We start from the raw sequence: 14,819 nt of genomic DNA on the forward strand, positions 1-14,819 counted from the left end.
AACTCCCTTTATCTTCCTTAGCCCAGAAGTGAAGAGCAGAATGCACCCAGACAATTGGGTTGTGTATTATATGAAAAAAAAAAAAAAAAATTAACACAGAGTGACAGGCTAGGGCTGTTGCCTACAAATATGGTTTATATATAGAACTAAAGAGCATGGTGAGCCATCTCTAGGTGCAAAGCCTTCTTGCTCCTCTGCCATGCCCACACTGGCTCCTGAAGCCCTCCCTCTGAGTTCTCCAACATTGATCCGTTACGGAATTAAGAAATTTTCTCCCACTACTTTGTTGTATAACCTACCTTATAAAAAGGATCACTCAGCAAACTTCAGCTTGTGGTCATTGTAAGTCTGATTAAGTATTAATAAGAGATTCATATTAAAATTCCGCAAGTTAAAGCATAGCAGTGAAAGTGGTCATGACTTCAGCATGCAGAAGGGTGCAAATAATGACACAGTCATTTCCTGCAGTATGAGTAACATGAAAATAAACAAGTACTGTTCCTTGACCATGCTTCCTGTGGATGAGCTGTCTGAACATTGGTGACGTTTTATCTGGGTAGGTGGTAGTTATAGCAGTAAATAAATTAATAAAAAGTGACCTTTTACAAAGAAACCATCTGTCTGCCTAAACCACGATTACAGAAATTTCCTGGACATTGAGTGAAATACTCAGTAAGGAACCCCAGAGGAGCACACTGATGTGCTGACAACTAGAACAGTCAGCACAGGCAGGGGAACTGATTTCTTGTACAACCATTACCAACAGGTAGTGGGGAAAGAACACTCGAGATAGATGTTATCAATATGAAATCAATTAGCTTATCTCACCTATAGATCCAAAAGTAAATTCAGGCTATCCTGTGCTTAATACTTTCCTTGTTTCCTTATTCACATTTACATTTGGTGGTTCTTCAAATGTAAGTTGTTTAAGCAATTTGATACACAAACCAGACCCACATCACTGCTAAGATTAATCAGCAGTGCAAGCTTTGTTTTCTTAAGCTTTGGGGTCATATATATAATATATATATACACATATAATATATATATATATGTATATATATATTAATATTATATATATATATATATATATATATATAAAAATATAAAAGGTGGGTGATAGGGAAGGCATTTAAAAAAAAAAAATTTTTTTTTTTTTTTATCTTATCACCTTGAGTTTCTATTCACTTGACGATATATTCAGATTTTGGTATAAGCCCTAGGAGAACAAAGTAGTCTCACCACCATTGACTACAGATCTGAGTATTTTGGAAGTAACTGTTAGGAGCAATCAGTTGCTGTAATCTACAATAGAAAGATTTATTTCTGCCCAGGCTCATCTGGGCAATAAACAAATTAACAGCATCAATGCTTACTTCAAATGATCAAAAGCCCATTATTGTTACTTTGCTCTGTGACAAAAAAATCTCTTATTTCTAAAGCCTACATTTTTGTCATCAGTAGCCTAGTTTTCAGAGGTAGGATTCTCTTTGTTTACAAATCAAAGTAGGGTTTTGGATCATTTGAAATAAAGATTCGTGTGATGAAGGGTGAAGGTGCTTAGGTGTCTAAGTGCTATCTAGAGAAAAAAAAGGAAAACTTGCAAGCAAAACCCAAACTGTCATATTATCCCTAGTCAACCTAAACAATATAACAAAAAAAAAAAGTGAAAAAAACACAACACTGTAACTTGAGGCTTAAAATTTCTCACTCCAAAACAACCGACCCAAATACTCACCAGCAGTCCTGTTTTCTTTATCGAAAGTGAAATCTGCTTCATTCAGATACATTCATCATCAATTTTCATTCCAAGTGGCAAAGCGATTGATGTGCAAACAGGTGAGTGGTAAACTAATCTACTGCACCAGCCACTGCATGTTGCATGGGTCACCACCAGTCAGGGAATCCAGTTTCAAAGCCTGTAAGTGGATCTTGTGCCAGCGGAAGCTGAACTTGTCATGGGGAGAACACAATGCTGGGAAGGGAAAGAAGCAGAAGTAATTCTCGCTTGCATGACAGTTCATCCGTTGAGCCACAGAGGACCTATAGCTCATCTCTACCTCAACCCCCCAAATGAAATCCTGCAAGGACTTCACGAGATCAAGCAAAGGCAGCAACAAAAAAAGTTAATTCAGATAAAGGGAACCAAAATTAACAATGTTGTGCCTACTACGCTCAGGGCTTTCTGTTCCCTGTAGAAAACATCCAAAGTAACTCTCAACAGCATAACTCTACAGGCCTCATAGAAGGCTTGGTCTCTTTAATGAACTCACTATGCACATTTCAGCAGGCAGCAAAGGGCAGGCAAAAGGTGTGCAGGACACCAAGGTGACAACACGCAAGTTAAAGTTGCACTCACACAGTAAGCTGTTGGACTGGTTTGCAAAAGCTGTAGGGATGCTAGAGACACAGTATATACTGTCTCACTGAGAGTAAGCACAGACTTCTGTGCAGTAGTTCTTGTTGCATGCTCAGCACAGCAAAACTCCTGTGCAGTCCTTCCAGTCCTATCACGTTGGTGGAATGAAATTAGACCTTGAGAAGGGCAAGTAAAGGCTAAATAAAAGGAGTGGGGGGGAGACCATCTGAAACTTGAGAGGCTCACACAGCCTTGGTCTGGCAGGCCATAGAGCTACACCACCCCAGTTCTTTGAGGACGGGCAGCATGATCTGAAGCACGAGGTGCAGAGATCTCAGCAGTTATCCCAGGAATTCAGCGAGCCCACAGGACTCCCCTTACAGTATCTGCACAAGGCTGCAGCATGCCTTACATCTCACAGCAGCCCGCAGCCAATTCCAGGAGATGAAGAGCAGAACGATGAAGTGACCCCAACCCAGTTATCTCTTTCTCTCACTCACAAGCATACTCACATGCCAAAGAAGAAACTAAGGAATGTGTCAAAGGCCATCAGCTCTCCTGTCAGCCTGGGAATTCCTCACAGGACCTCTGAGCAGGGGGCTCCCCAGCCATAAATTCAAGCTGGAAGCATTTGGCACCCTTTTTCCCAGTGTTTGACACTGGGAAAGAGCAGAGATGATGCAGATAGCACAGGTTTGGGAGCTGGCTCTGAGGCTTCCCAAATGCTGGGTGCAGTCATCTCAGATAACAATGGGTTGTGCAAGAGAAATAGCTGAACTCTTCAAGCTCTCCTCTCAGTTTTCCTTTCCCCAGAAACAAATTCTCATGGTGGGCCCTTCCCTCCAGCCTTGAGAGTCTTCAGCCTTGCACAAAAGAGCTTTCAACCTACTTATGTCAAGGGTCCCCACAGTGACTTTCTATGGCACGCATGTTTTTCATGGCTCTTCCTCGATATATGAGCTTCTTAAAGCCTCTGCTTGGTTCAATTCATAGTACAGTGAGATCTCCCCAAAGGGTTTTCGACATCTTCTCTTTATGATCAGCTCCAAAACCTTTACCCAAAGTGACAACTGAGAGGTGAGAGACCACTCTGCCACTGTGAAGCACCCATGATGCAGTCTCTGGCACATTCCAGTCACAAAACTATGGGGCAAATCAGAAACAAGATAGGCTGTCTCACAAAGTTACCTTCATAGGTATAGAGATAATTCAGCTAGTAATACTGGAGCAGTATTTCCAGTTTCTTTCAACAGTGAATGTAAATTAGCCTCAGTTGTGCTTATTTGTCATTATTTAAAGACCAGCATTGTGCAGAGAGAGAAGGTTGTCATTTTATCCTGCAAACACAACAGTTCCTTCTGACCTTTAAGCCTTAAGAGAAATTTGGGGAAAAAAAGACAAATATTTCATCAACCATAGAAGTTTGTTTCTATTTTTGCCGAACAATCGTGTTTTCCTCCTCTTTCCTAATTACATTTTGATCCTGACTACTGACACAATGCTGTGTTTCCCCTCTCTTTACGAAGGAGGAAACAGATGTTGTTATTTGAACAGTGTTGGCACTTTTTCCATGCAGAAGTTATCTGCAGAGAAAATCCAATCAAAAGTACTGATTATTGTTGCTGGCCTACCTCAGCAAGGGAGCTTTCAGGAGTACTAGCACCAGGAAATAAAAACAACATTGTATTTATAATGAGTCAGTGAAAGGATGGGTCTTCTTTGAGCTGGAAAATTGAGGCAGAACAGCTCCCTAAGAACTACAGTTTCCAATTAAATTGCTTCCCCAAGTTTATGAAGTGCATGTTTGGTTGACTGATGAAAATTAAGTGATGGAGACCTACAGCTATCTACTAAAACAGTATCTTAAGCATTATCAAACTAAAAACAGTCTTCAATCTTTTAAACCTCCAAAGTGTTTTTGCTTAAGGTTCTGATAATGGAAAGACATTGTTGGCCACAATCATGAATAGCATGGTATGCAGAGAGAAGACAGCAGACACACATATGCACACATCAAAGTATGCGGTTCCTTCAAATCACTGATTAGCAGTATTAACCAGGCTTGACAGGGGCCTTCTTCCTAGGTACTTAACACCAGTGAAAATTCTTCATCTGCCTCTGGATATGATAATTCTGTGTCTGTTCGTGGAAGGATTTGATGTCCTTCTAAGTTTACCTAAGGCATATGACTACATTTTAGAAATAGCTAATAATAATAATCTGAACTAAGAACCTTAGATTAAGAAATCTCATGTGCAAGCCCTCAATGTCTTTCCTGCTTTTTTATTACAGCAGATACCTTAAATCCATAAAATGTGCAGGGCAGTTACACTGGTTTAGTTAGTTGAGTATGACCAATGTTTGGCTTAAATTTAGGTATTTTCTGAAGGACTGTCCTGCTTATCTCTAAAAGATGTGGGGATTAATTAGAAATTGGAAAGATTTTTACTAAGCTCTCTCCCTTCTAGCTTCCCCGTCTGCCTTGTGCCCTTTTTTTTTTTTTTTTTCAGAGAGTGCAAGAACAGGCACAAGCCTTGAAGTCCTTTCTTCAAAAAAGCTCCCAAAGGATGCCAAGAATTCAAAGGTTATTTTGTGATAAAATAGTCCCAAGCTCAACCATTTCCTACTTACTCTTGCTTTTTCTTTGAATTAACGAGGCTAGGTTCAAAGCAATTGTAGTAATGACAGAACCAGCCTTTAACTACCAGAACAATCATTTCCCTAAGCACCAGAACCACAACACTGCCATCACTCAAATGCAGAAGGTTCACCCTGTCCAAGAGCCAGACTGAGCCAATGACATCCAGAGCAACACAAGGTAACTTGCTTAGTGCCAAACTGATGAGCTTCCATCATTCATCCAGTGCTCACTCACCTCCAACTCTGCAACACTGTTCTCCTTTTGGTACCTGCATACATGCAGTCACCATCATACTCACAAATGGTGTCCATTCATCAGTTGTCCTCTGGGTGCTGTAGGTAGCCTGGCAATTTCTTTCTGCAGTGCTATGAGCTGCTGTCCTCATGCAGAAGCCAGACTTCCAGACAACAATCAGAACAACAGTGGAAGAGAGAAAACACATTTATATGCCATCATTGACGTCTTAAAGAAAAGCAGTGGATATAACAGCAACCAAAACAAACAAACAAACAACAACAAAAAAATACCAGAACGTCATTATATCCTGAACAGAGAAACTGTCAGACATCAAACTCCCTGCTAGGTATTGAGCATTGCTGAGCTTCACGTAATCTTTATCTGTCTACGGCCTTCTGGACTTAAACAACAGGCTGCTCTTTTGATTCTGGCCCCATGCCAAAAAGAGTGCTTTGCACACACAGAACATTCCTCAGGATTTAGGAAATGATCAGACAGTTACATACATATGTATGTTATTTTACCTTATGTGCGTTGATGCCACCAAGTAGAGCATACCTGTAAGACAAATCTTAATTAAAAGCCCAGTCTTTCCTGATAATTGAGTCTGTGCATATGGCGTTCTGCAGGGACAATGGATGTGAAATTGCCTGGTCTGCAATTACGGTGTCCAGTGTGAAGTACATCCTTTGATGTTTGTGTGTATCACTTCCATTTTTGACTAAATATCAATTACAAAACAAAAACTTCAGCATCAAGTATTGGTAGCAGCTTCAATAATGCTAAGTAAATAACATTACTCATTAAGTCATATAATCGATGTTCTTTTCTCATGGGCTTTTAGAAAGGGCTTTTCAACTTCTGTAAGCTCTGCTTAAAGGGAAATTGAATATTCAATATTAAGAATGGCTTTATAAGATGCAAAAAAGAAAAAAAAATTAAAAAATGAAGTTAGGTTGGCAGACGTGTGACTTTTCTGCCTCAAAGATGAGAACAATTAGTACCTGACAGTGGAAGCTTTATCTTCATATTGTAAACCAGGGCATTACTCACAGAGCTTTAAAAGAGGGATAACATCTTTTTGCACAGAAGGCCAAGTTCCAAACTGGAACACACAGTGCTGATTTTTCTTTTAATAATGGAACAATAAAACTGCATCGTTGCTTCAAATATTTATTTTTCATGGCAAAAATAGACTATAATATATTCATTTCACATATATTACATTCAGTAATACAAGCTTTTCTGTCTATGAAACACAATTTTTACATTGTTTTACAAACCAATTTCAGTTTTACAAGAATTAAAGCTGTTTTGATTATAGATTTTTACAGTATTGATGGCAAGACAGCAAAAATAGACGTGTTAACCACTAGCTTTGTACTAGAAAATAATACTCAAAAACTCATGTTGCTACTGTAAATAAAGTCCCATTTAAATCCTTCCATACTGGCTCAAACGAAAACAGAAGAAAACTGAGCCAGATCCTGCATTCGTCTGACATTACGCCCTACAAAACTGCTGAAAGGACTTCAAACACCTACTTGCTTCAACTGGGTGAAGAGATTTCAGCAGTGTGCAGGAGGGTACCTACCTACTGATTTGCAAGCTGGAGTCTAAAATTTCCATCCGAGTCTTCCCAGATCAGTCATAAAGAAGACAAACAGTTTGGGTGTTTCAAAGGAACTTGAGAAGGTATCTTTGTAAAGGGACAGCATATACACCTTGTCTGCCAGAATCATCCAGGATAAGCAAGGTGACAGACTGGAGGACCTATTTTCCTATTGTGTTTCCTATCATTCTAAAACTTAACTGTGTTTGTAATTAAATACTTCCACATCTCCTAATTTTACTTAAACATTTCCAAATGGAAAAACTGCATTTAAATTCCCTTTAAAAAGGTTTCAAAAGGCGCCTTCTGAAATTGTGCTCACAAAAGCAGTAATTTGGTAGTTTTGACTGCTGCCTAGAAACAAAGTAAAACCACAGTATCTACAGGCTTGCTCTCTAACTTGCCACACACTGCATCTGTTGTAAACTCTATTTGTTAGATTTTTGCATTTGATTTCTGTCTTAACTCCCCAATTAGAGCTGAAAAATGGGCTTCTAAGTAACAAATATACTGGAGGTTATTCTTTACCACTAAACGCAGCATCACGTGGAAAACTGCAAATAGAATCCAGGGTCATTTAGCAGCCATTTTTTGAAATGCACATAGACATGAAGAACGTTTTTTTCAGTCCTTGTAGACCTTAAAGGAACATACATGATGCCAGCAAAACGCATCAAGTTAGCTGGTCCCCAACAGGATCTTTGTAAGAAATCTTTTTTACAGCCATATTTGCAACAGCTGTTGCTGTAGAAGTTTAAGATATTTTCCTATAGCCTAGCACATTTGAGATTCTCTGAAGTTTTATTAGCACTGTACTTCAAATGGTACAATGTATCATATTTGTAAGCATATGCCAAATTCCACAATTCAAAGGCCCAGTTTTCAGCATAGCCTTAGCTCGATCCAGTTCATACCTACAGTAAGCAGCTGGCTGCATTCACAAATCATTTAAACTCTGAAATAATCTAATCTGCATCCATTACAAATTATCAGCACAAATTTGCACATACGCCCCTTTGCCTTCAGCTTGCACGCCTAAAACCTGAGACTGCGGCCTTAAAATCTGACCTTTAGCAAGCAAACAGAAGCTGAGGTGACAGATTGCACTGAATCTGTTTGGAAAAGAATATATTTAAAAATAACAGAGCTTCTGAAATAATATTTGGAGCTTCAAAAATCACATTTTAAAAAGTCAGCAGAAATAACACCTATGACTACATGCTCACTTACCCTACTGTGTAATAAAAAAAACATACCATATGAATCAAACCCTTCTAGCAGCTCCACTGTGGATACAAAATGTTCCAATTCCTCCTCCAAATGCCTTCAAGCCATTCCTCAAATCCACACTCTCCAGTTCTAACATTTTGTACTTTTACAAGAGAATTTCTTCCAAGTCATCTCAGCTACTTTTCCTTGTAATGTTCTAGCTTCATGTAGGCACATTCCTGATGCATTCTTTTGATTAATTCATGCAATCTATATTTAAATTCAAAGTAGATGTGAATATTCACATTTTAAGGGCTTTCACTGGCAATAAGCATTACTTAATCCACTCACGAGAACTGCAGAACTTTTACCTCTTGAGAGATTGGGCTCTGGCTTTGCATGTGTTTTTTGTACTGGAAAGGAAAATAGAACAATAAATACCTAAAGCAAAGAATTATTATCAGTTGATCTGTTGCTCCTTTTAAATTAATAACTTGAGCTAACCATTGTAGCATAGTAACAAGTTCACTATTTTAACTGCAGTGTTTTAGTAACAGTACTGGTATTAAAACCGAGGTCTCATTACAGTGCTGGCTTATGAGACAAACCACCACGCAGTTCCCAAGTTTGGTCCAGAGGCTGCTGAGAACTATGAGCCACTCAACTTTAACACAGATTCCAACAAGATAAGTGTACCAGCAGCCTCTGGTAGCCTTAGTTACTAAAATTAAGAAAGTATTTTGGAGAAAAGTGCTTTAAGTGTCACACACTTTAAAGAGGAACAAAAAATGCATACTTTCTCAAAACGTAAAGAATTTTTCCATTCCAGTATGCATTTATTTTAGAATCACAGAATACCTTGGGTTGGAAGGGACCTTAAAGACCACTCAACATCTCTGAAGGTTGCAACCTTCTATTTTTTATTACATTCCTATGCAGTTGTAGTTTTCACCATTCATGTGTGCAAATGGTATCACAGTGAGAGCAATATCAAGGCCTTTAATTTTGCTATTCATGGAGACTGCATTCCAACATGCAGCAGAAAAAGGGGATCACTGTTTTGTGGGCTGCAGAGAAGCAGTGCAAAACTGTCACGTAGCATGGAGCACCTCCATCAAAGAATGAGCGAAGAGTGAGCTGCAGTTGACAGCAAAGCCTGCTAAGTGTCATCTTCACAATCAACAGGGCTGCGAATTATGTTTTTAAAAGAAGATCTGGGATCCCATGATTACAAGGATTCCCTGTCCAAAAAATCTCTCTTCAGAGCAAACAAGACAGAAATCAAATGTGCAGAAGCCCCTACAGCAATCTATTGGTTCCTTTCCTGACTCTTTGAGGAATTTGATCCTAAGAAGCATTTACCACCTAGACCACAAAAGACGCTCACATCTGTCTCTTGATAGTAATATAGCACCTTTATTTATCCCTGAGAACTCTGGCATTCCTAGAGATCAGCATTATGTTGTTTTTCCTACTAAATAAGTTCAGCTCAAATCTTACATGATAATTACCTGGTTTCTCTCCCATAGTAAGAGAAGCACACCTGGCAAAATGGCTAACAATTTTAAGCTTTTGACAGAAGGATCCAATTTCCACTCAGGCTCTGACTGGATTTGGGCCACAGATTTTCTTATAAAGTCCCACACTTCACAAAGCATCCAGCACAACAGCATGTACAAAGCATCCCCTTAAAGGCTCAGAACAAGAAAGTGCTAAAAACTGAATGCTCTTTTAAAAGCTATCTGAAAATCTAAACATTTTTAAAATTAGTTTTGTGACAGGAGATTGTGGAGTTTTATTTCTTTTGGTATCTCCAGAAGAGAAACTGTTTGTTTTCAATGCCCGCTTGGAACCATATGCTTATATGTAAAAACAAGCCTGCTACCTTCATTAGGAGGGTTCATAGAAAGTCAAGTCTTACTTATGCAAAAATGCACTACAAGTGGAAAGACTGAAAAGCTGAAGTGGAGGAAGTAGCAGTGTTACTGCTTTTAAAAAAACAGACTGTGACTACCAGGTTAGAGAGCTAACACCTCTGAAAGTGATCTCACTTCCTCTCAGAAAGACGGAGAAGAAAATGGAAGGGAAAAGCTTCCTCAGCCACCTCAGAAACTATCTCACAAGTTTGGAATGAAATTGCTTTTTTTTTTTTTTTTTTTTTTTAATGCCTCATACCTGACATTCTGTCCCAAGAGCTGCTGAATGGCGGAAAAGTGTTGCACAAAGTTATGGTCACCTACAATTTCATTAAAAGCACATGCATCACATTGCAAAGATCATAGCTCAAACTTTGGAAATGGTAAAAGCTACATTCTGGAGCATACATTTTTCACTCAGAAACTGTGGTTAAAAAAAAAAAGAAAGAAAAACAAATCAATGTTTCTATAACAGAAGATAGCACAAATAGCCAAATACATTTGCTTCATTCAGTGGTATTTCTGTTGACACATACATGTCAAACTTGTTTGCCTGCAAGACTATACGCATAATCAGCCTTCAGTAACTTCCAGGTTATTCCTCTGGAATAAGGCATTATTCCACTCAGTTTTATGTTTGGCAGTTACTACTTGCTAGGCATTTTTTTTCCCTCCATTTGAAATATTCAATATTTTTTTTTACTGAGGGTAGAACAAATCGGACTGCCTGAAAGAAGACCAAATGCACTAGTTGAATATTATAGTGTATTTTAAAGTAGCACATATTTTATGGAATGAAATATTAGCACAATGTCATTTGGACCTTGTGTTTATCTTTATGGAAACAGTTTATTAAAAAGGAAATTGATGAAACATTTATTAATCTGTGTTTTGAGAGGACAGTCATTGTTTCACAAGAGGAGAGGGGATATGCTTCATAATAGCTTCCAAAGCCTTGTCACAACTCAGGGAATAACAACATCTTACCAGTGGAAAAAAATCTCATGGACTCATTTCATTTTGTTAAGCAAATATTGTGGGAAATGGATACTGAGATGTACCTGCACACTTGTCTACCATAGTTTTTTTTGTTGGAAATTACACTAGATGTCTACAAACAAGTTAGCTCACTTTGGTATAGGGTCAAAACTCTCCAAAAGTAGGCAAAACCACACCGTCCTCATTTTAAAAACACAGACACAGAACTATTCAGGATACTGTCAACAGACCAGACCCATGCTATTCAGGGACAAGACAGAACCTACCAGAGGTAGGACATCTTCACATCTATGCCACAACCATTTACTCTGCAACCTACGCAGTTACTAAAATACCTACATCTCCAGTGTTACCTCTTAGCGTTCTTATGTTCTGCAGGCATTCTCAAATGGCTCCTGTGAACATCCTTCATTGCAATGCTGCACAGCATTAGCAAAATCTGTTCTACTGCTGACAAAATAATCTGAAGGATTCTAGAGAAAATTCCGGTGCTTCAAAGGTTTTTCTGACTGGAAATATAAATATTTTTAATGGTCATCTTTGCCATGCATAAACTAGCAATCATAGCTGCCACATCTCCACTATTTCCTCTTCACCACTACGCACCTTCTTACTCCAATTTTGCTTCTCTCACTTCATCAACTTTAAAGGCTCTTCCTCAAATAATAGGTTAGTAACAGCATATTACCATATGAAACAATATATGATTATAGTTTCTATGTTTAACTACATAAATAACAGAGCAAAAAAGTGCTTAAAATATTTGCATCCACTTTGATTTCAGCCAGTAAAATCAAACTGTCCTCTAAATTTTTGGATAATACTGAATATGTACTTTCTCTCATTTGTTTATTACCAAGAACTCTGTAGATAATTATATTATTTTTTCCCTGCCTGTAGTCTACAAGTCAATAGGCAAACATGCCTCCACTCAAATGGAAATTATCAACAGTTAACATCATCTTTCACTTGTCGTTCTATTACACAGCACTCTGTTACTACCTATTACACTAGAACTGTAAGCACAATTTTTAAGAAATTAGTTCAAGCATAGATAATCTTCTCTAAAAACATTAGTGTTTTAAAAGTTGGGTGGGTTCTTTTTTTTTGAAAGTTAAAAAAAAAAAAAAAAAAAGCTGAATAGAAAAATAACTGCCCGTAAAGCAACAACTTAAAGTATCTGAGAGCTGCTAGTTCTGCTAAGTAAACCAGAGGAAACCAAAACTTCATTTAAAAAAAATATAGATGTTTTTTTTTGTCTAAATATAAAATTGAAAGCAGAAACTGTGTGTAAGACCTTGACATCCCCAAGAAGCAGTTTTCTCTCCCCATGTGCACTGACAAATTTTAGCTTTTGCACAGTTCATTATAATGTTAAAAAAAAAAGTTAGTAAATTGTGCCATGTATTTCCATTCCGTTAGAAATTTATTTTCCCAACAACCCTAAAAAAATGTGTACAAGTACTAAAGACCAGTACAAGTAAAATCATTCCCTAATTTGGCTCCAGCTGAACATAGGAAGAATTTAGTCCAGTGAAGATCCTGCTTTGCTAGTACTGCTACACTGACTTGTATCTAACAGCCACATACCAGCCCTAAAAGTTAACTGCGTGATTCATCATATGAAGAAAGAAAAAAAAAGTGAAAGCAGGTCTGCCTGGACAATTGTAGCTTTCTTTCTGTAAACTCTTGCAGTGTCCCTTAGGAATTGGCAGGGATTATATAAGTCTAGAACTTTTGAGAAACTGAATGAGAACTCCATAGACGAAAGTGTACTGAGAAAGAGTCTGCACCATCATCATTCTCTGATGCCTCAACATGTCCAGCACTCGTGGGATGTCCAGCATCTGGAGGGGAAAAAAAAAAGAAGCCATTACAACTGAGCAAGGAGAGTCACTGGTACTTTCTCAGCAGGAGATTCAGCACAGTACCAGTGATCTGGGGACTGAATGAACTGCTCTAATTTCACCTCTGACAATGCATTGCCCATACCTTCACTACAGACTTCACTGTACCACTGACCGTGTGCCCACCTCAACTTCCTCACCTGTGAAATATTTATCTATTTCTGGGATATGTGGATCCTCAAAAATCTGTTGGCTGCAAAACTTTGTCACAGTATTAGGACAAATAAACAGATGAAACAATCACTTTGTTGAGTCTCAGATTGAACATAATGTTATTGTTAAATACTTTATAATTGTACTAATACAATTATATTTATAATTCTGGATAAAGGATGACAAGACTAGGTTTCACTAATTAAGCTACCACTTTGTCCTCTGCTGAGACCCATACTACAAGTACTACTACACTTAGGAATAAAAATGTTAAATAAAAAGCACAGAGACCAGCTACAAAAGATTTTCTTTAATATTAACTATTAAAACTAAGGCATGAAGTAAAAGTGTTAAAGTCAGGGCAAAATCCTGAAACATGCCTAGTAGCCCAGGGCGTACCTTGTTCCACTGAGTGACTCAACATCCTACACAGTCAAGAATCCAACTGTGCATTCCAATACCCAGTGTGTAAGTGGGAAACTAGAAAATTATTAACTTCTATTAAATTGCCAAAAGCACTTTCAACCATAATTGTAAAGACTTTTCCAAAGGCCATTCCTTGGGAAAGATCAGATGAACAGCAATAATATTTATTAAACAGGTTATTTACTCTTTACTACCTAACACTATCAAAAATTAGAAAGAAAAATAGATCACCTCATTGTGTTCCAAGCAAGCTATCATGATCTCTGACAATATGACCACTCCTGTTCGTCCCACACCTGCACTGCAATGCACCAGCACAGGAGGATTAGAGTTTTTAGGGTCTGCAGTGCTGTTTGTATGGCGCCGCACTGACTGTATCTCTTCCAAGTATGCTATTAAGTTGAACAAAATGAGAATAATAAGTTCAGGAGATAAAGTTACACAAGCAATGTTGTTAGACTGAACGACCATCAGAAGTAGTAATTTAGCAAATGACATCCCACAGAAAAATCACATATCACATAAATCGTAAGTCATAAACCAACCAGAGCAATACAGATCTACAAAAATCATCCAACTTCTGTAAAGTTTTCCTTGTTCCTCTGTTCCCCACTAAAACCAGCTTATTGGCACATATTCAAATGTGTCATACTTGCTATAGTTATGCTTTAACCTATATGACTTCTTACTAAATTATATATCTGGGTTTTCACTTAAATGGTCACTTTAACAAAATGGCAGAAATATTCCTGCCAGAAATATAATTCAACATCTCTTACTGGATCAAATATATCTTTTGCAGTAGCATGCTTGGTATAATTTCACAAGTTAATTCCTGCTTAGCAGACATCTTAGGTGATTTAAAAAAATAAATAAATAAATAAAAAGAAACTTACAGAGAAATCCCTTTAAATCCTCTGGACAGCCATGTTCTGGCCAGTCAGTATACTGCAAATGCCAAACTGTTCTCTCCTGTCCTGTGAGAAGATGTTTAATCTTCAGTCCCGTAGTTGCATAGCAGCCTGAGTCAGTACGGAATCGTGTGGTTATCTTAAATCTTCCATATGTTACAGTGTTGTGTCTTGAGCCAAGACGTGGCCAGTATCTGAAGCTTTTTTCTCTCCCACTTTCCTTAAGAGTAAAACATTCGCTTAAAAGAGATGCGAAGACACTTATAACAACTAGTGTTCTTGTAACAATTGTATTTCTCTTCTATTAAGTGCTACTACAATGTTTTGTTTTTTCACTAAATAAACCAGTCTTCCATGGGAAAGAGCTTGCAAATTCAGATTTTTCTAAATTGCCAAGGAAAGCAATACAGAGGGGTCATCAGAGAATTATCTTTGACTGGTCTGCTTGT

General features: G+C 38.0%; 2 protein-coding genes across 3 annotated transcripts in view; one reads left to right on the plus strand and one right to left on the minus strand.

Moving 5' to 3' along the window:
- SPATA7 (spermatogenesis associated 7) overlaps window positions 1-10,227 on the plus strand; it is a 46,269-nt gene extending 36,042 nt beyond the window's left edge. The window contains exon 12 of the mRNA XM_048949834.1: window positions 4,870-10,227. Coding sequence (XP_048805791.1) covers window positions 4,870-5,007 — 138 coding nt within the window. The 3' untranslated portion in view covers window positions 5,008-10,227. The remainder of the gene's footprint in view (window positions 1-4,869) is intronic.
- Window positions 10,228-12,351: 2,124 nt separating this feature from the next.
- Window positions 12,352-14,819, minus strand: part of PTPN21 (protein tyrosine phosphatase non-receptor type 21) — a 35,579-nt gene continuing 33,111 nt past the window's right edge. For both annotated transcript variants that reach the window (XM_048949826.1, XM_048949827.1), the window contains 3 exons: window positions 14,356-14,590; window positions 13,691-13,851; window positions 12,352-12,820 (listed from right to left, as the gene is read on the minus strand). In XM_048949826.1, coding sequence (XP_048805783.1) covers window positions 12,692-12,820; window positions 13,691-13,851; window positions 14,356-14,590 — 525 coding nt within the window. In that variant the 3' untranslated portion in view covers window positions 12,352-12,691. The remainder of the gene's footprint in view (window positions 12,821-13,690; window positions 13,852-14,355; window positions 14,591-14,819) is intronic.

The sequence above is a fragment of the Lagopus muta genome, chromosome 6 (assembly GCF_023343835.1).
Source record: "Lagopus muta isolate bLagMut1 chromosome 6, bLagMut1 primary, whole genome shotgun sequence".
Classification (NCBI taxonomy): domain Eukaryota; kingdom Metazoa; phylum Chordata; class Aves; order Galliformes; family Phasianidae; genus Lagopus; species Lagopus muta.